Raw genomic sequence first — 19,979 nt, 5'->3', positions numbered from 1 at the left:
CGGCTGCCGGCAGTGGTTCCCCCAGTGGTTGGACAGGTTTGGAGGCAAATCAGGCTGGATGATGTGTGTGGTGCCACTTTTTTCTTCCAAAGTCAGTCATTTGAATGGGCTGGAGGTGACTCGAATATCACCTCATGCAAAGCAGAGATTGCATCAACAAATTCACACGTAGCACCTGCCCCTTGGTACGTTGCGCAACAGGTGTTTAAGCCCTTTAGCTGGGATCCGGCCTGGCCTATGGAAATAACCATTATTAGAGTGTTTTGACTAAACATCCAGTTTTGTTGAGATTTCACTATGGTTTTGTGAGTCAGCCCCTTCCCGCTGTTGTGTTTGCAAACCCGAGTCTGACCACAGGTGCAGCTTTGAGTAGTTGCGCTAATGGGTAACAGGAGAACGAGTCCCTCGACTTCCTGCTGGCAGGCACTTGTCCGAGTGAGTGTGTGAATTTTGTGTGTTTTGGAGTTTAACGGTAACGATCTTAGCTCTTAGGTTCCTTGACCCTGAAAGGCAGTTCCCTTTGCTTCATTGTGTGTTCTGACAACTGGTTTAAGAGAAAACTCCCTTAGTATACTGCTTAAACACCAGTACTGGTAGTCAGTGATAGTGGCTGAATATTACAGTGTGTGAGTCATGCATCTAAAGCCAATGAATGACAATGAAAAATAGAAAATGAAAGTAAAGAAAATGAAACAGAAACAAAGGCTGCACGTATATGTACACACAGACATTGTCAGGTTCAAAGGTCCAAAGTGATTGGCCCAAATCTTGAAATTCTACTGAGACAACAAGGCACCACATGGAAAAAGGAACAGTCTACTCTCAAACCTTGTTTAAGAGTTCAAAAGACTCTCCTCCAATCAATGTGTAACCAGGAACACAGAAGCAAAACACATATCTGAGGAATTGCTATATCTCCAAAGAGGAAAAAAAAGACATAAAGGAATCAAAGACATTCCTTTTGTGGTGCAAACAGACCTTTGGGATTCTTATCCGAAACCGGGTTATTGGAACTCTTTTTAAATTTCCTGTGTGTTTGGTCTCTGCTCTCTGTCCAGGTGCTAGAAAGCTTTAAGATCATGGACTACAGCCTGCTGCTGGGGGTGCATGTGCTGGACCACAGCCAAAAGGAGGGGGGCGAGACGGGCCAGGTGGCGGTGGACGGCAAACGCCCTCTGGGCCAGAGGGTGCTCTACTCCACGGCCATGGAGTCCATCCAGGGGGACGGCAAGGCGGCCGAGGCCGTGACCACAGACGACACGTGAGTGACGTTGCTGTCCCGTTCTGTTCCGCTGCACGCTCGCACACTTTTCCATGTGTAATCATTGTGTGTTTTAGGGCCGCTGTTTTTACTTCCTCCTGCCATGGCAACCCTGTAAACACAGACTAATTGCACACGGCCCAGCTCATGGTCTGTGTTAGTGTGGCTGTCATCTTCCCAAATGAATTGCGTAAAAGTCTTCCATGAGATTCATCCATTAAACTTTAGTGTGCGTCTAAACATTCAACACTCGCGTGTGTTCAAATCACAAGCAGAAGGATTCCTTTCACACTCCTTGTGTTGTTGTTGGGTTTTTTTTCTTTCGTAAAAGATTTGCTGAATAGAAAATGTTTCATAAAAGATTTGCTAAATAGATCATGTTTCAGTCATTTTAGGAGCACCTGTTGATCTTTTTGCTCTAAATGGTATTTGCAGAATGGGTGGAATTCCTTGCAAAACACATAAGGATGAGAAGCTGCTTATTTTCCTTGGAATTATCGACATTCTGCAGTCCTACAGGTAAGATTTATTAAGCCCACTCCTTCATTACTGAGGTGTTTGTACACATCAGTTCCTGACAAAAATGATATCATAAGTATATTTTGGAACAGAAATCTCACAAAAAATGATATAAGTTTGGCGGAAGGGACTGGCTAAAATCACATTAGGCAAGAACAAGCACAGCTCGATCTAATGTACCCACGGAGCTGAGTTTGTCCACTAATGAAATCACGTCACCAGCACTGTAATGAAATTTCAGAAGAAGGAGGAAGTGGTCAAACTTCTCCTCCACCCTGTTGCCTCACGAGGAACTCCAGAGAACCTGGACCTAACTCAGCCCATTGTGTAATCCGTCCCTGTGCCAGATATCTCAGATCTGTTCCTGCTCCATGTCCCGCATGCCAGTAATTATACATGGAAATGGCACTGACAGCATGGCTGGTTACATAACTTTAATATTTGCTGTCTCACTTCGGGGCAGCCATTTCTGATGTCAAGGTCTTGTGTTTTTCCTTTTTTTTTAGGGGGTGGGGAGGTCGTGATTATTTTTTGTGTGTACTGTCTTCTGACATGGAGCCTTTGTTCCTCTGTTTATTGGAAGGTTTATGAAGAAGCTGGAGCACTCGTGGAAAGCCCTGGTCTATGATGGGGTAAGTGAACACAGTGTGCTGGACCCCTGCCAGATGGAGGGCTCATGCATATTCTGAAAGACAGTCGCTGCTAAAATGTCAACTGCTATGCTCACCTTATTTTTTTCCAGGACACTGTGTCGGTGCACCGGCCAGGTTTCTACGCAAACAGATATCTGAAGTTCATGAGCACTAGAGTGTTCCGTAAAATACAAAGTAAGTCTACAGGTTGGTTTTTCAACTGTGCACATCACATCCGACCTGTATCCATTTAAAATCACTCTTTAAGACAGCTATACACAAATATCCATAACGATACTTACATAATGAATGATACTTACATAATGCTTCCAACGCTTTTGTGGAGCATTTGTTATCATTTATTTCTGAGGAGCCATGTCTACAAGTATTAAAATGGGTTCAGATAAACATTTACTTTTTTCAGTACATATGCATATACACTTCATCCCTCCGAAGAGCCACTTCAAAGGGGATTATATGGTCTTAATTTTGTTCCTAAATTGCCTTGATTATCATAAACTACATATAACTCAAACATTGGATACCTCGCCACGACAGAAGACAGAGTCCCCAGAGCCGACAGACCCAAAGGCCTATCTTTCAAGTCTTTGTATTCACTTCAGCTCACTTTGTGAGCGTATCATATTTACCCAAGGTTGTTTATTCATTTGTTTTGTATTATTGTGATTATTGTTATTATTATGATGTTTTCAAAAGAGAGCAAACCTCATTATTTAAATGTTCAATTCTCGGGTGATACTCACCAAGATGGAAAGACAGGGATTTGGTTTTGTTGTCTTTTAAACTGAGATAGAAAGTGAGATCTGACACCAGAGGGGTAAAAGGGATTTCATTTTATGCTCTCCATGTGAAGTTTGAAAGTAATAGAGAGAAACTATTACATAATCGTACTCGCTCATTAATGCAGCAATGAAGCCAGGGGGGCTTTTTTTTATGACAGTCTGCATGTGTAATGACTGTCTCTGAACCCCCCCCCCCCTTTTTTTTTAGCTGTCCGGTTCTCCCCCTCCAAACGGACGCGCCACTCTATAGCAGCCTTGAAGTCATCCTCACAGGAGATCCTGTCCTCCCAGAACAAGGAGAAGAATGACGAGAGGACGGAGCGACTGGGTGGGGCCCGAAGCCTGGCCAGTTTGGATGGACAAGGTAGTCATGTCAGAGGCAGTCATCTTAGTTAACACACACACACCCAGTCTTCTGATTCATTCTGTTTAGAGTCACAACACAGTGTTTATATTGATAACATTGGCTTTTGTATTAATATTTATGCCATTTATCAAGATGGCCTTGAGTTACTGCCATGTCCTTAAAAAACCGTCTTCATAAAAAGCAGACCAAAGTTAAAAATATTTCAATGGTGTTAGCCTGACTTGACTAAAGCTCATGACATTGACAGTTTTGCCTGTGTTGAGGAAAGGTTCTCATATCATTCACACAGTGTTCCCTCCACCAACCCACCCATCCCCCACATAAGGCTTTGTGTGATCTGGGTGGCTGCTCTTTTTCTTGAAGATATTATCAGTCTGACAGAAGCCTGCTTCATTCATGGGCTGGGCCTTGCAGGGGCAGTGTGAGAGTTGTAAACGGTATAAGCTCTTCCTGTGTGGTGATGGCTCAAAAGAGGAAGATACATTCTTAAGAAAGGCTCCATTTCGATGTGTAATGTTCCGGTTATTGGCTCAACAGAGGTGCCTGTGTGTCTCCCCCTGTATACTTCTCAAAGGGTCTGAAGGGTATGTGGGTACATGTTCTAAGAAGGAACCCTGTGTGCTCAGAGGGTCTGAAGGGTATATAGGTACATTTTCTAAGAAGGAACCCTGTGTACTTCTCAGAGGGTCTGAAGGGTATATAGGTACATTTTCTAAGAAGGAACCCTGTGTACTTCTCAGAGGGTCTGAAGGGTATATAGGTACATGTTCTAAGAAGGAATCCTGTGTACTTCTCAGAGTGTCTGAAGGGTATATAGGTACATGTTCTGAGAAGGAACCTGCAATAACATTACTGGGGGAAATGGAATCTCAGCAGTTTTACTGCGCTCCTTTTATAAAGAAAGGCCAAGGGTTGGACAAAGAAGTTTACTCAAGTTGAGTAACAGTGCACAAGGAAGGTTTTTTTGTTGTTCTCAGAAATTGTCAGTGCTATTTATATTACAGGAAATACAAGTGTTGAATCCTCCCATGTGACTATTCGAAGTGTCTGAATGAACTGCCTCTGACACTCAAATATCCTGTTGTGGTTTAGTGTTGTTCAGCTTAGTCATTTCTTGTCACAGTTTTTGACTCCTACGCCCGCCCTGACCTGGTCCCAGTCACGCCGTCCCTGTATGAGGCTTCGTCCATGGGCACCACCATCTCATCCTCATCCATCTTCGTCAGTGAGCAATACCTGGACAACAACTCCAAGGACGGGTAATGCCCTTAGAATGTATACACTGAATATTCTGTTGTGGGGAAAAAAAACAGAGAAAAACTACTTCGGGTGACATCCATTGAAGTTCAAAATAATCTTGCCTTCCCGTACCTTTGCTGTCTTTCATTTGGTCACTATGTTGACACCTACCCTGTTTGTAGGGTATCAGACTGGGATGTATATTCTGTTTTTTAGGAAAGAGCTGTTAACCACAGAACTCATTGAGAATTATTGCAGAACCATAATGCACAAAAGGCCAGCCTGGGGGATTCCTGTGTATGTGGAACTGTCATCTGAACCTTTTAGCTGTTCTGATCCATTCACAACACCTGGCCACACCCGCCACCTGGTGTTGTCCTTTCATTGTCAGTCTGCTGACGGGTCGCTAATCTTGATCTTTTGCCCCAGTCACGCACCTGTTTTGCTGCCAAACTCCCTGTCAAAAGACTCACTAAATATTTAAGCAGGAGCTAAACGAGGGTCTGACTATGCCCTTGTTTGTTGATAAAAAAGGCTGACAAAAGAGGGTGTTTGATGTGAAGGTGACTTGAGCCTGAGGAAGTGGTGTGACTGGCCTGAGGTGATGGCTGATGCAGTTAGAAGGGTGTACCCAAACACAAGCCGTTATCACTTCCCAATAGACCATCACAAAAAACGCCTGGGGTAATTTTTTTGGATATTTATTTAAGATGGTCAAGATGAGACAGTGTTGTGTTTGAAAACAGTGCTCATATGGTAGGCGGAGTATAAAGGTATACAGAGTGACATACAAACTGAAAAGTGATCAAGGAGAGAGGTCTCATGTTACCCCTAAAGATTTCATGTTACCATTTGAAACTTCAATAATCTGTAATTTGAATCATAAAAGTAAAGCATACATTGATGGATGGATAACAAGATTTGTATTAAATCCATCCAGCAAACCTGCCATAGAACACTCAACAATGTAATAGGCACCACATTCAACAGGACTGGGTGGATTTGATAACCTGGAAAATATTTGAATGGTGTCAGGTAAATGTATGTTAATGAGTAGCCTCTGAGGTTAGACATGTAAAACAAGACATACTCTGTTTGCCTACATCTCGAGACAGGAAGTGAGGGGTGAACCCGTTGCCACGGTTTGATGAAGTTGGCAAAATCTTTGGGCGTAATTACTGGCAGTAAAACAGTAAACACATTCCTGCAATAAACTCAAGCAGAGTCAGGTGACTTTCTGTTAGCCTCCTTTGATCTTGAGGCCTCTTGGTCTTCAGCTGCCCCCTGGCGCTGGCTGGGAACCCATTATGTAATGTTTTCTGGGGCATTTTTTTTTTCATGCCACATTTTTTATTTGAGAGGCCATGTACCTTTAGTGTCAAAAATGATTGAATTTCCTGTGAACGTCAGTGACGTTCAGCCTTGTTTTAGAACCAGAGCGGCCTCTGATTTGATGAACCATTTCACATCCAAGTTGACATATTGATTAACTATAAATATTTAATGAAGAAAGGTTTCTAGATCAATGTGCCTTGAAGTGCTGAACAAGAAATAATATACGTTTTTTTAAACACTGGTTACAGGCTGGTTTATCTGTATTTTTCTTTACGTGCGTCTCCCCTTGAAAGGGTGTGTCTCTGCATTATGGATTTTTAAGCTATCATCTTTTAACATTATGATCTTTCACATCCTGGAACATCACAGCTAAGAGAACTCACCTTTTCCTTTTAACGTTTTTATTTTAACTGGTTTATCTTAGACACAGTACGTTTGGGGGCACAGCATTGAAATGCCAGACATCTGTCCCAGAAACTTGTGAGCGCTGCTGTTTTTCATGCTCATTTGCATTGCGTCCCCTCTGTAGGGACGATGCGGCGTCGAGCTCCACCTTCACATTGGAGGACAGCGCCATCTGCTTGACATCAGAGCAAAGCACAATGGACATGGACAGAGATGATGGGTCTTTTGATATCTACTTAGTAAGTGTCGCAAGTCACAGAACAGTTTGTTCAGAGGGTTAGCATTACCATGTTAATGGTCACTGCATTTCATAACTATTGATATTGATATGATAAATGCATGATGTATGACATCATTCTCAACAAAGATTTAGAATATGCTGGTATGTTAGTTTCACATGTCTAACATGGGCTGTTATCTGTTTGTTTTCTGTGTTTATTTTGCAGTGAGATGTCATAAGACACAGACCATTATCACTGCGCTTTTATTCAATCATCTGATGGTTGCGACTCTTCTCTGGTGAAGCAGATGTTCCCGACACCACAACACTACGCTGCTCCGCTCCATCCATCTACTCAGCTGTCGAGAGATGGCATGCCATTCCTTGCCTTTTGTCAAAATAAACACCCGGGGGGAAATGACACCTGATGCAGAGGTGTGAGAAATACATGGGAAATATAAACATTCATGACATCCATTCCAGACATGAAGAAGTCAATGTACCTCTTCCTCCTCCTCCTCCTCATCTTCCTCCTCCTCCCCCCCAGGACGATGTACATGACTGATGTTGCATTTGAAAGCTGTAAAGACTCACTGATGTGTGCATTACCTGATATCCACACAGAGCCAAATTGTGAGGCTGGTGTGATACATTCTGCCCATTTCATCCAAAGTCAAGCAGAGGGAAGTGACAGAGACAAACTTCTTCATGGGTTAGAGGCTGCCTAGACAAATGACTGTGTGACTGGATCTTTGAGCGCTAGGAAGCAGGTTGGAATAGAAGGGTGGTGCTCATCACCCCCCTTCCCAAATGGCACTTTTTCTGTAAGGATAGTATGTATGTATTAAACATAGTCTCATATATTTGGTTTAGGTGATTTGCCAAGCCTGAACTCTTTCAATGAGAACGCACATTTAAACATATATGTAGTATGTGCATTGTTGTGTTCATTTTTGTCAATAACACAATGAGACAATGAAGAATAACTGTTGACTTTTAGATGAATAAAGAATGTTTTGGGGTGAGGGTGTCATGACTGAAAATGCATTTTCTCAGGATATCCTTTTCATATTTCTGCATCCTGTTTATTGCTTAAAGATAAGTGATAGGCTAGTGTACCGTGTTCAGCTCCGCAGCTGATCTGTTTCTAGAGAGATCATATCAAAGTTATCTCTTTGAATTCTATAATTGCACATGTGTTGGTTTTAAGACCATAATTTATTAAATCACTGTCAAAACACAAACGTCTATGTTTCTTTCATGAAATGCTCACAGCAATGTAATTTCCATACCCTCAGAATGACTGGCTCTACCTGAGAAAGAATGCCTTCTGGGGATTGTACTGATGGACTGAGGGGAATATTAAAAATCTATTTTTAGACAGTGGTGTTTAAGAAAGGTGAGGAATGTTAATGTGTAGATTATGGTGCATGACATCCTCTAATGACCAGTAAAGTTGGCTAATTATCTGTAGAGTAATTATCTGCACCTCAACATCTTTGAAATAAGCAGTAATTTCCTATGTGACAGTGGTTTGCTAGCAGCTGACTTTTTGGTCTCTTAGCAACAATTATGTAGCCACACAAAACGTATCATCAATCCAATGAGTTAAATCCCATTTAGCCTCATTGGTATACCGCATGGAAGAATAATGTTCTTACAACAATGTAGACAAAATAATGTGCAAAAAGTGTTCTTTTTATATTACACAATACTTTACCTCTAATTTAAAGGGATGTCTGTTGTTTCAGCATGATTTTTTTTTTTAAGAGGTTCAGTCCACTATTCTGGTGAAAGGTTAATATTTCAGTTCAACAGCCAATCACTCCCTTCCTCTCTTCCGCACTCCTCCCTTCCGTGGTCCTGTTAGTCCATGTTGATTGGCTGGAATAGCGTATGGCTCCAAGCCTCTAGTTTGTTTCCTATGTACAGAGCCAGGAGCCAGAATTGTATCAGTGCACACATGGAACAGACAGCTTGAGGACCATGAAGAACAATTTGCTCAATTTGACAAAATGTGTCTTGGATTAGAACTGCGGACTGTACCTTAAATCAACAATGGATGTTTGAGAGTGTGTGTGCAGTCAACCCCCAAACAAACAGTACAAGCATAAGGAGGTCATATACCCTTTCACAGCCTTTCTCATCCTTGTGTTTGCATTTACATTTAGCAGACTTTTTTGTCCAAAGCGACATACAAGGGAGACGTCTTTGTTTGTCCAATGTAATGTTTTTGTTTGTCCTCTTGATGACAGGCTTAAGTCTTTTGTTATTGCCATTACTGTTTGTAAAGCAGGGTTATACAAAGGACAGGTCTAAGCCTATAATAAAGCATAGACTATAGTAGAGTCATGGTTCACTATAGCAAAGTCCTTATAGGCTGATTTTATAGCTACTTTAAAACCACAGATATATCTATTTAGTAATTGACCCAGTTTACTAAGATTACTGTGGGCTAGTATAAGAGGAGTGTCTTTTTAATAAAAACCGATTGCTTCTATTGCTAATGATTGCAGAGGTTAGGGGATTGTTACCAATCCCATGTCCTATGTCCTTTTGTTTTTATAGACTCTACTGTACTAGTTTGAAATGGTGATCTCGCGTTGCTTGAGTTCATTTCGCGAGATAGTCAACAGACATTTTAATACATTCGCCTATTGAGTCGATAGTGTTTTTGCATTGGTCTGTTGCTGTTGGGCAGAGCTAATCGATTGGCTACTGTCTTGTTACGTAGCTAGAGTTGACATTAGACGCCGGCGTGCAAACATGTTAAGGTTTACATGGGAAGGTCGGCATATTTGCAAGAGTTTACTGAATTCTTTTTCAAAAACATCATCCCAAGGAACCAGATACCTGCAAAAAGAGGTACGTCTGTCGTTTAACATCGTTAGGAAAGTACCGCAATACCTAGCTGGCTTGCTAACTATAGATGTTCTTATAATGGCATGGCTAACAGGCTTAACTTATCTATGTAGATATTCGGCTAGCATCAGAATAGCAATGACTGGCGCATCTGTACATAAAACTACGTGCAATGTGTTTATACGTCATATTGCTAATCCTCGTTAGCTAACTGCATCCTGGGTGACAGAATGAAATGTTGGTACGATGTATCAATATCTAGTAATGACAGTGAGGTTAGCGAGAAACTTTTTCGGAGTTTGGCAGATATTGTTTATCAAATTTGATTTGTATTCCAGAGTCTGTGTGTACCTTGTGTGGCTCGTCACACATCCAGCACATCATTGGACCAAAATGAATGTAGACCTATTAATCTACCATCTCCGATGACCAGAAGGACGCTGGACCCTATGGTAAACCCAGAAGGATAAGTGTTTCGGCCACATGTCTTAGAAAGTTGCAGTGCCAGAGTGCTGTCATGAAGGCATCTGTAGATGAACCAATGAATGAGTTGATGAAGCATTACTGATGTCACTTGTATGGATATTCCACAGTGAATTGTCAAATGGTGTTCTTTATGTTTTGTGTTATCACAGTGGTTACATGCTGAACAAGTGGGATATGCTCAAAAGAGATGCTTTAATGTCACGCCTACATTTGCTGGGGAGAATGCTCTGCAGTCAGGGTGATGTAGCTCCTTAATTTGTCTTTTAACTGAAGCCATGTTGAGGAGACAGCAGGACTGTCAACCATTTTCATAGTGGCATGCTTAAAATATTTCAGTACATGTTTCTTTTTGTCTTAACTTTCTGTTGGCACTGGAGGAAATATTAAGATGTATGGAATAATAATATTTATAATTATTATTTTACATTTCTACTATATTGTTATTGCAAGTGTGTTCAGACTCATTTTTGGTGTAAAACTGCCTTCTGCACTTGTAATTGTTTAGGCTAGTTGAATCAGCCTCATTACAAATGAGCACAGTATCATTTGAGCTTATCTTGTTTCTTACTGAACTTATCCTGAGTAAAACCATCTGTGTTTATCTGACAGAGAGTTTACTGAAGCTGTGTATGATAAATTAGCAGAAGAAACTTTGGATGCTCTGGCAGAATACTTTGAAGATCTTGCTGATGACAACTTTACTGGAACCGACTACGATGTTGTCTTTGCTGTAAGTCAGAGGATTGTTCATCTGGTCTTGTGTATGCCAGAGGTGTGCCATTATTCAGGATTATTAGTTTTTGTAGTAATAGTAATACTTAACATAGGTGCTACCCAGATGTGTCAAATGTCCCCCATGTGCTTCATTCAGATGTCCAGTAGAGGGTACCATTGTCTTAAATTACATGTAGAAGCTTCTAAACTATTGCCAAATAGCAATCAGTAAAGTGTTCCTCACTGACAGGTCAGAGGCATACATTTAAAAAAAAGCTACTAATCATAATATCTCTATAAACACCAAGTCACCGCCTTGTGTTGTTTTGTGTCACATCAGGTAAAAACCACTGAGTTCACTTCAGGCTAGTCATGTTCATACAATTTACCATCAATACCATTTTAGAATTGATGTAGCTTTGGATACAGTCATTCAGATTATACAGATTTGACACAGTGCTTTTAAAAATGGAAGGATTTGTTTTGGTGTTTACAGATGCATTGTCCTTTTAGTTGGCCCTGTCAGCATTATCCTAAAATGTGAAAGGGCATGATGGAGATTAAAAAAAAATAAAAAATACATGCAGCATACTAAGAACAGATGAGTGTGGTAGTAATACAGTATCTGTGTCCCAATGAGTAAAATGTCCAGTAAGGTTTTTTGTTTATTTAAGTTGTAGGCACTGTGCCAGTTATTGTGATATGGTGGGGGTTGTTGGTGGTAGAAGTACAGTCAGGTCTCAGCTTTCAAAAGGAATTTAGTGGTGAGTAGATGGGGTTGACTTTGCCTGGGGCAACACTGGAACCAGTATAGTGTCTTTCATATTGTGGTGTCTGATAAGTCAGTAAGATACTCTGCTACATAGCACTTCAGGGTAGCTTACAATAAACCATGATAACAAGATGACTGAGGACACGCGCGCACACACGCACACACGCACACGCACACGCACACACACACACACACACACACACACACACACACACACACACACACACACACACACAAACACACACAAAACGAGCTATATTTTCTGTCCAGAGCTTTCCACTTTGTGTTCCATGCAGGCAGGCCACTGTTGTTCTCATTTTAGTATTGATTTCTGCCCTACTTCAGTGGTTGCAATTAGGGCTTCGCCGTAGGTGGCATTGAGAGATCGGGTCAGCCGAAGCCAATGCATATGTCAGCCTGGTAATTCATAAAAAAAAGAAAGTCCAGTTTCTCTTGTGTGCCTCCAAGACCAGTGTATTACATTTTTATGACCAATGACCACTTAAAAAGAAACAAAGCCGTTACTCTTGTTTCTTCCCCATACATCAGTAAACCACATAATTGGATTGGCTCTTTTACCGTAACTAGGCTCAGTAACGTTATTACGACTGGTATGATATCAGATAGAAGCACTTCTTGGAAGAACTAAGTCAGTGGGCACCTAGGTACCATGTTCAGCTTGGAACAGCCTGACTGCCGCATGCTCTGCCTGGTTTAGCCTTTTTTTTTTTGCCTTGTGAAATGGCCATCATCCATCCCTCTTAAATCCTACTGGAAGTTTCTTTCCATCATTTTAATGGTCTTCTCTAAACCTCCTGCTTACATTATTATTCAAGCTAAGCCCATGTGCCTTCAGCAATTTTGAGCACAGGTCTTTTTCTCCCCTTGTAAGGCCCTCACCCCAGATTTAGATGGCCATTTAAAAGGAAGGACAGTGGGCCCCTTTGACAACTGCAAGAAGAGTTTGCCTCGTAATGTATGCTGGCATGACATGATGCTGTCACCCAGAGCCATGATGGCAGGGGGGGGGGGGGGGGTCAACATTTGAGTGCCCCCCCTAGCCCCCTCCCGACAGGAGTCAAGGTTAGAGCGGCACGTGTGAGCCGTGGATCAGGAGACTGACAGCTGCCGTCAGGAAGACTGATGAGCTGTGGAGGGAGTCGGGTGGCCAGGCATGGGTCCCGGTGTAGCGCAGACCCATAATGCAGTTCAGCTGTAGTTCAGGGAGCGCTGATGATCCTCTGGAGCTACTACCACACGAGTCCTCAAGACATTCTGATTAGTATGTGGCCTCACTCATGGTCACAACACTTCCAAATTCACTTGGTTTTGACAACTTCCTTTTGTAGACTGTTGTTAATTAAAATGTTTTTGTGACAACCATTCAATCTACTTTGAATGAAAACCAGTATTTTGGTTTGTAAGAAGTGTAAAAAGAAAGAAGGGAAATACTGAAACACAGGCATATATCCAACAATTGCCAAGATTCATTCATTCTAGGGGCCAGTAATTGGATGCAACAGCATCTGACACGTCTGTGGTGCTCCTGTTGGTTGTCATTTCTGCATGGCATGGTTAAGAAACGCCATTAAGCCTCGAGTTTTGGTTTTTAATCAAACCTCCCGTTTTAACAGTCTGTCCAGTACAGCCGTAAAAAAAACCCTAAAGAGCAGTGACTATGATGAGAGCAGGACTGCTGATGAAGCTCGCTCTGGTTTGACATACAGTTCTGATGATTCATCGTTGCCATGACCCAGATCCCTCAGCGCCCCCCCACTCACACTGGACTGTCACAAGACTTCTGTTTCTAGCGTCTGAGTAACCGTTTGGCCCAACATGCTTTGCACTTGTCTCGTTTCTCTTTTCCCGCCTGTCATCATACTTATGTGTCTGTCTTTATTTTTAGAGCTCCATTTTGTGACCTTCCCTTCTTCCTACTTCCTTCCCTCCCTAGTCAGGAGGTGTGGCTATGCTGCTGGGTGTGGCTGGAGGTGCTGTAGGCTGGTGCTGACAGGTTGATGGGTCATTCACACATGATTCTCACCAACCCCAACCGCCCCCCAACCACACATCCTGACCCCCCACCTACTGCCAGATTAATAATCAGGGGGATGTAGGGGACTGTGGGGGGAGTGACTGTCAGGACTCCTGCTGGGGAGCCACCCGTCCATCTCCGGCTGCCCAGAGTGCCACTGTCTCATTTAGTCTGACAGTGTCTCCAACTCTGCAGGCTTCATTCAGGGATAAATATATGCACTTGGGGGATGGAATGTTGCCATGCAAGTTTCTCTCCCTCTATCTCTCCTCTCTTCTCTTTCTCCGTCTGTCTCTTTGTTTTGTTTTGTTTTGTTCTTGACAATATTCCTTTGTTCTTTGTCTTTTTGTCTGCATGTCCACTTTCTCTTTGCCTATGTTTGTCTCATCCTTTCCTCTTCCTCCCTCTCTTCTGTCTTTCGTTTGCTCTTTCACTCGCCATCTTCCCGCTCTGGTCTCTGTGCTCTGTGAAGGAATGATTAATAAAGCTGTGACTTTTTAAATCACGGACGGGACAGCTGCTGTCTGTGGTCCCTGCTGACGGATCGGGCTCTGTTCCCAGCCTGGCAGCGCACTCTCTTTTCATCTGCCACAAGCGACACGCAGGACCATAAACAACACACAGGGCCCCCCTATCAGAGCCCCCACATAACCCTGCTCCCGCCAACACGCCCACCCTTCCTGTTTTTTTTCTTGAGGATGAATTGCAGAGCGCTAATGTGCAGCCGTAACTTTTTATTGGCTCTTCATCATTGCCAGAGAGCAAATGCAGAATAGGCGCTGCACAAGTGGTTCCTAGTGATGTGAAAATCGCTCGGATTGGCCACATTGGCAGCGGAGTTCAGACTCGCACCAGATCTGTGAAGTGTAAAGGCTCAGAATTCAGTCCAGCAGATTAACTGACTGGTGAGGTATGGCATTTATTTGGGGCTGTCAGCTCAAAAAGCTGGTTTACACTATGTTTTTTATAGTGACTGCCAGTGTTTGTCTAAGACCAGGCCTCAGATCACCACATGAACACCATCATTTACAAATCGGAATCTTGTGGTCTGTGTGCATGTTTGGGATGAGCCTCTGAGTTCAGGATTCCATCATTTATTCTATAATTTGAAGCCTCTTCTAGCATTTAACAGTTTGGAAGGGATGGGTTGTATTCAACATTAGTCATGCGGTAGACAAGAACCACTTACCGTTACTTTGATTATCTTATGTTTTTGTGGATAAGCGGGACGGTAAGGGAACTTCAGGAAGTTCTATGTGTTTTGTTTTTCTCTTGTCCTCATGCTGACCTCTTCACAACCACTATTTCTCAAGCATTCAAAGTATAACGGCAGTGCTATTTTTACGGAAGGGTTAATAGGGTTAATATGATTTTGAAACATCTAAAGAAAATTGGTCTACAATTGCTGTGTGATCAAGGTTCAGTGGTGGGGAAAATATTTTGCTTATCTTGTGGCTTAAGGGACTTGGTCCTTTAAGGAGTTCCTGAGGAATGTCAGTGGTATAGTTTGAGACTTAGGGATCGTAATAACCTCACAACCCTTATCTACTAGCTCTAATCTCTTAAAGCATCTCTTAATCCCTTAAAACATGAAACTAATATCCATCAACAGTCCATACAAACTTTTAATTGTTAAACCTTATCTAATGGAGTCACCAGAGGGCGAACAAGAGTTTTCAAATCTGTGAAGTAATAACTATAATTAAAGAAATGATGGAAAAGTTATTTAATCAGCATTGCTTTTTAGGGTCAGTTCTTTATGAAGTGTAGTAATCATATTACTTATTATTCAGGGAAGTTCATATCCAAGCATTCAGCCAAAGAGCTAGTGATTGAACAACACTATGCACAAGAGGCATACTCAGCATATTTTTATACCACAGGTCAACAAAAACTTGCTCAGTAGGGCATGGCGGGTAGGAGTTTTTTTTTTTTTTTTTTTTTTTTCTCAGCCACAGACCACAACTGAGTGTATACACTTGACTGGGGCTTCTGTCTTCATACCCACGCATGTCTTTAGGTGCTGTGAGTTTGAGTGGCAGAGTGTTTCCCTTGTCTCTCTACAGAGTGGTGTGCTGACTGTCAAAATAGGAGGCGACCATGGCACGTATGTCATCAACAAACAAACCCCTAACCGACAGATTTGGCTTTCGTCTCCTACAAGGTACTACAATTGTTTTTTTTTAATCACTTGGCAAAAAAGTATCCTTTTTGTTTTCTGCTTACGTCTGATGTTTTTGATGCTAATGTGAACATTGTGGAACTGTTTGCCTAAAATAATTTTTTTTTTCCACCTAGTGGGCCTAAACGTTATGACTGGTCTGGTGAACGTTGGGTCTACTCACATGATGGAGTCACACTACATAAGCTTCTGTCAAATGAGTTCTCCATCATCTTTAAGTCTAAAATGGACCTGTCCCACCTGATACATTCCCGACCAGAGGGAGTTTAGCCCACATGCTAATACTATATCCACATAGAAACAACAGCATACAAACTGGTTTATTTATCACAGGAAACTAGTTTCATATATCTACAGATTCCCACTCCCTCTAGTAGTCCATATAAAGTTATAATTTCTCAGAATTAATGCCTTGAAATCATGTTTTAAGACTGCTCTGACTTGAAGTATGCCAGATTGATCAAATGAAAGTCATGTGTAGTTGCAGGTGGATGTCCTATTCTAATAGAATGTATACCCAACAGCCACATATATAACTCTGTTTACCACAACAGTGTACCTGTTATGTGTAGAGTATCAACTTTCACTGTTCATAAGTCAGATAAGCTGTGGGCAGGAATCAGTCCAAATCCAAACATGATTCAGCTTTGTTCTATGCAGGTCCACAGCAACATGCATGCAGTAACATTCATTTTTGTCAGATGGACGTCATGCCAATGAGTCTATGTTGCAATATGTTTTCCCGGTCTGTTGGGGCGTTGCCAAAAATAACTTAAATATTTCTTTTAAAACGCTGCCAGCATCTGCACTCCAGAAAAAAGTTTTCGACGGGCCATAAACAAGTCAGTCCCACGATTTTCATTTAATGTATTTTTTCCCCCGTAGAATCATTCAAGCCCAGCCTGCTCTAGTATATACAGGACAGAGGGGGATTACATGAGGCAGATGGTTAGGGGAGACCTCTTCTATAAGCCCCTGGGTTCATTCTTATTCAAACATTCATGAGGATGCCAGGCGGGAATCTTTTGCTTTAGCCGGTTTTAGCCTCTGCACATATCTACTTCTGTCCTTTATACAGCCTCTTAGGAGCTTGTCTTACAAATAAACAAGTTTTGTTGTGATTCTGGAGTATTTGATAAGTTGAATTACTGATACATGTTAGGTGGACTGCACACTGGGAAACTGTTCACCTTCATCCTAAAGCTATTCTTACCAGAATACAAACTGTATCACAAAGTACCACTAACCAATGTAGTCATTATGCCATACCTTCTCAGGTTTTGCAGAGTTATTTTGTACCTTTGGTTGTATACATTATTGCTGATTCTATGAATGTGAGTAAAGAATACTTGTTTATCTGTGTTTATCTGTACTCGTCCTGGCTCTGTTTCAACTGCCATCTGTCTTGATGTCCAATCTGGTTACCTGGATACATAAATCAAGATTTCAGACATCTTGGAGATTTAAACCACATCAATCTAAACCAACGGAAGGCTGATGTGGGGACTGGTGGGACATCCATATGTGTTACTGGTTATTTGCTAAGATTTTCCCCATCCTTATAAATCAGATTAGATTTATTTTGAGCAACTCATGAAGATGAATCCACCTCCTGTGTAAACATAGCATAAAGATCACTTGTATGCATGCAAAAAAGCAAAGAGCTTTGCATATAAAATCATATCATGTATGCTTATTGTCATGATAATCAAATGTATAAGTGCACAAATGTAATATTTCGTGCGCGTGATGCCATCTCAGTCTCCAACATCCCCATCCAATTTGCTCTAATTTTGCATCACACACAAATGATGTGCCTCATTAGTGGGACTACTCACAATGATGTATAATTGCTGTATTTTTCAGCAGAAAGAAAAAAACATGCAAATTTCTCTGGCAACACTTGACACAGTGAGCCAGAAATAGCTTTTCAAAGTTTCCATGGGAACATAGCACCATCATTGACAACCCATGTAGATCTGACGCTTAGATCCTTCGGCGCTCAACGAAGCTGGCCCTGCGAATTAACTGCGCGATGGGCCCGTATTTGAGCTAATCCACTTTAAAAGAAGGAGCTAACGAATTTTAAAAGCGACGATGACGTCTACAGAATGAATTCCCAGGATATGAATAGTCTGTTACACACGTTTATCTGAAAGGACTGGTTTTTCTACTCAAGCCATCCGACCCATATAAGGACATTGTAGATAAGGTTACAGACTCGTCAGGACACTCCCATTTACACCTGTTGGTGTTTCCGAAACGTATCATTATTGGTATTGAAAGTTATGTCTGCTCATGTCTTGACGCCGAGCTCTTTGGTTTGAAGAAAAGAAGAGTCGTATGAAAGGTAGGATACGTTTATTTAGTCTTAAAACCTCTTCAAACTTCGTTTACCTCCTACAAAAACAACACAAGCTTGTGTGTTTTCTTCCATTTCCTTGTTGAGAGCTATTCACCGTTTGGAAAAAATATACAGTGAATAGAGGGCAATCCAGTCGGTGTTACTGCCATTTGTTACAGAGTATACTGTCACTTATTGGATCTAACTTCAAAGTAAAACAAAAGCACAGAGATACATGCCATTCATGGGTCAGAGATCAGCTGAAGTATGAGAAAGCAGCCCTGAACTTTCCCGTCATTCCCATGCTCTCTCAGTCAGCAGAAGCCTCCTGTGCGCCTGGGGAATAAAGGACACACCCATAGTTTCATCTGCGCAGTAGCAAACTCACTACAATGCCAAATCTAGCAGCCTGTCCGTGACTGATGGTGATAGAATGCCTCATGCAAGGTTGATATGGATACAGCATCTTTTGCAGAATTGGCCTGGTTGTCGGATGCGAGCGAAATGGATGGGCTGCAGTTTTCAGTAGTATGTGAAAAATTATCAGTTAGTGAGTGGGGTGTGTGGAGGTTAGGTTATGGCTCATCCCAAGGTTGTTGACAAAATCCTTGCTTACTGTCCAAATATTGATCCTGTTCTCTGATAAGGGCTAACAAGCAAAGCACAGCTATTTCAAAAAGGGAAAATGGAGCCCCCTTCTTAAATTTCTCATCTTAGATTAAAAAGACAGCACACAGTCTACAGGGCACCAGAGTCACTGTCAAAGATGAGAAATGAATCCTTCCAATTTCCAAAGCAGTAATTTGTCTCAATTTTCCATTGGCCCTTTGCCATTGCTGAACCCTTACTGCCACCCTGTAAATTAGATTCCTCCACACTTAAAAGGGAGATCACATCCTCTTTTCTACTCTTTCACCTCCCATATTGAGACTACTAAGAAAATGAAAAAATATACAGATAATTTTCTGAGATTTGCAAACTTCCCTAGGGATTTGAGCGTGCAATGGTAAAACTGATTAGTTTGTTTGGATCAAAATATTTCGAGTTCCTGCATAAAAGACTCAGTCCAGAAATATTACCATACATAATTTGACTGTGGTACATTGTTGAATGTTTTGCTAATAGATCGTATTTACAGGATTTTAAATGTTTTTCATTGGTGTAACCCATTAAAGGTGCAGTGTGTAGGATCTAGTGGTGAGGTTGCAGATTGCAACTGTAAATCCGTCCGTCTCCATGCATGTAGGAGACTGTATCAGGTGCCAATAGCTACCATCAAAATTATGTCATCGTCTTTGACCGCATCGAATAGCCGTAATATGTCAAGGGATGAGGCTAGTTCAGATAGATATTTAAAAAAAACTATTTTGTTATTTAGTCTGTAAAACGTCCTATGGGACGTAACTTCCATGGACAGTACATTGTGAAGTTTGGCTATATTAGTTGCTGGCTGACTTGAGCTCCAAAGTTTTACCTTTTATTGGCAATCATTTTCAGCAGGTGTGGGCTGATCCCGTCACTGTGTCTTTTGGGTCCAAATAACAAACATAAATTCTGGTTTTGGTGCATAAATATAAAATGACAATCTTGGTAGCAATTAGATATTTTTCAAATTGACACAGGGAAAAAGGTTACTTGTGTTGGTAACTATGTCCATGGCTATGTTCTAGCTAAAGCTATCAAACAACAAATTGCCTTCATATTGCTAGAATAAATTACCTATCCAGCAGAAAACCGGCAACTCCGGCTTCACTCTCTGAAAACATCAGCGATTTTCATCTGGGAAAGGCCATACCAATGTTT

At 41.6% G+C, this 19,979-nt stretch overlaps 3 protein-coding genes across 6 annotated transcripts in view; all 3 read left to right on the top strand.

Annotated features, from left to right (window-relative positions):
* Positions 1-8,025, top strand: part of pip5k1bb (phosphatidylinositol-4-phosphate 5-kinase, type I, beta b) — a 32,918-nt gene extending 24,893 nt beyond the window's left edge. For all 3 annotated transcript variants that reach the window (XM_012828550.2, XM_042708262.1, XM_042708263.1), the window contains exons 8-15: positions 1,059-1,261; positions 1,697-1,780; positions 2,364-2,412; positions 2,523-2,607; positions 3,424-3,579; positions 4,706-4,841; positions 6,686-6,800; positions 7,008-8,025. In XM_012828550.2, the coding sequence (XP_012684004.1) occupies positions 1,059-1,261; positions 1,697-1,780; positions 2,364-2,412; positions 2,523-2,607; positions 3,424-3,579; positions 4,706-4,841; positions 6,686-6,800; positions 7,008-7,010 (831 nt within the window). In that variant the 3' untranslated portion in view covers positions 7,011-8,025. The remainder of the gene's footprint in view (positions 1-1,058; positions 1,262-1,696; positions 1,781-2,363; positions 2,413-2,522; positions 2,608-3,423; positions 3,580-4,705; positions 4,842-6,685; positions 6,801-7,007) is intronic.
* Positions 8,026-9,451: 1,426 nt separating this feature from the next.
* fxn (frataxin) lies at positions 9,452-17,194 on the top strand. The gene is made up of 6 exons (XM_012828540.3): positions 9,452-9,646; positions 9,982-10,095; positions 10,279-10,367; positions 10,739-10,859; positions 15,717-15,814; positions 15,949-17,194. The coding sequence occupies exons 1-6, from the start codon at positions 9,548-9,550 to the stop codon at positions 16,100-16,102; spliced, it is 675 nt and encodes a 224-aa protein (XP_012683994.1). The 5' UTR covers positions 9,452-9,547; the 3' UTR covers positions 16,103-17,194.
* A 416-nt stretch (positions 17,195-17,610) lies between these two features.
* The window catches only part of LOC105901228 (tight junction protein ZO-2), an 82,547-nt gene continuing 80,178 nt past the window's right edge, over positions 17,611-19,979 (top strand). For both annotated transcript variants that reach the window (XM_031570584.2, XM_031570579.2), the window contains exon 1: positions 17,611-18,182. The gene's annotated coding sequence lies outside the window, so the exon portion shown is untranslated. The remainder of the gene's footprint in view (positions 18,183-19,979) is intronic.

The sequence above is a fragment of the Clupea harengus genome, chromosome 7 (genome assembly GCF_900700415.2).
Source record: "Clupea harengus chromosome 7, Ch_v2.0.2, whole genome shotgun sequence".
NCBI classification, from domain to species: domain Eukaryota; kingdom Metazoa; phylum Chordata; class Actinopteri; order Clupeiformes; family Clupeidae; genus Clupea; species Clupea harengus.
The sequence above is the reverse complement of the archived record's forward strand: the minus strand, read 5'-3'. Positions and strand labels throughout refer to the sequence as shown.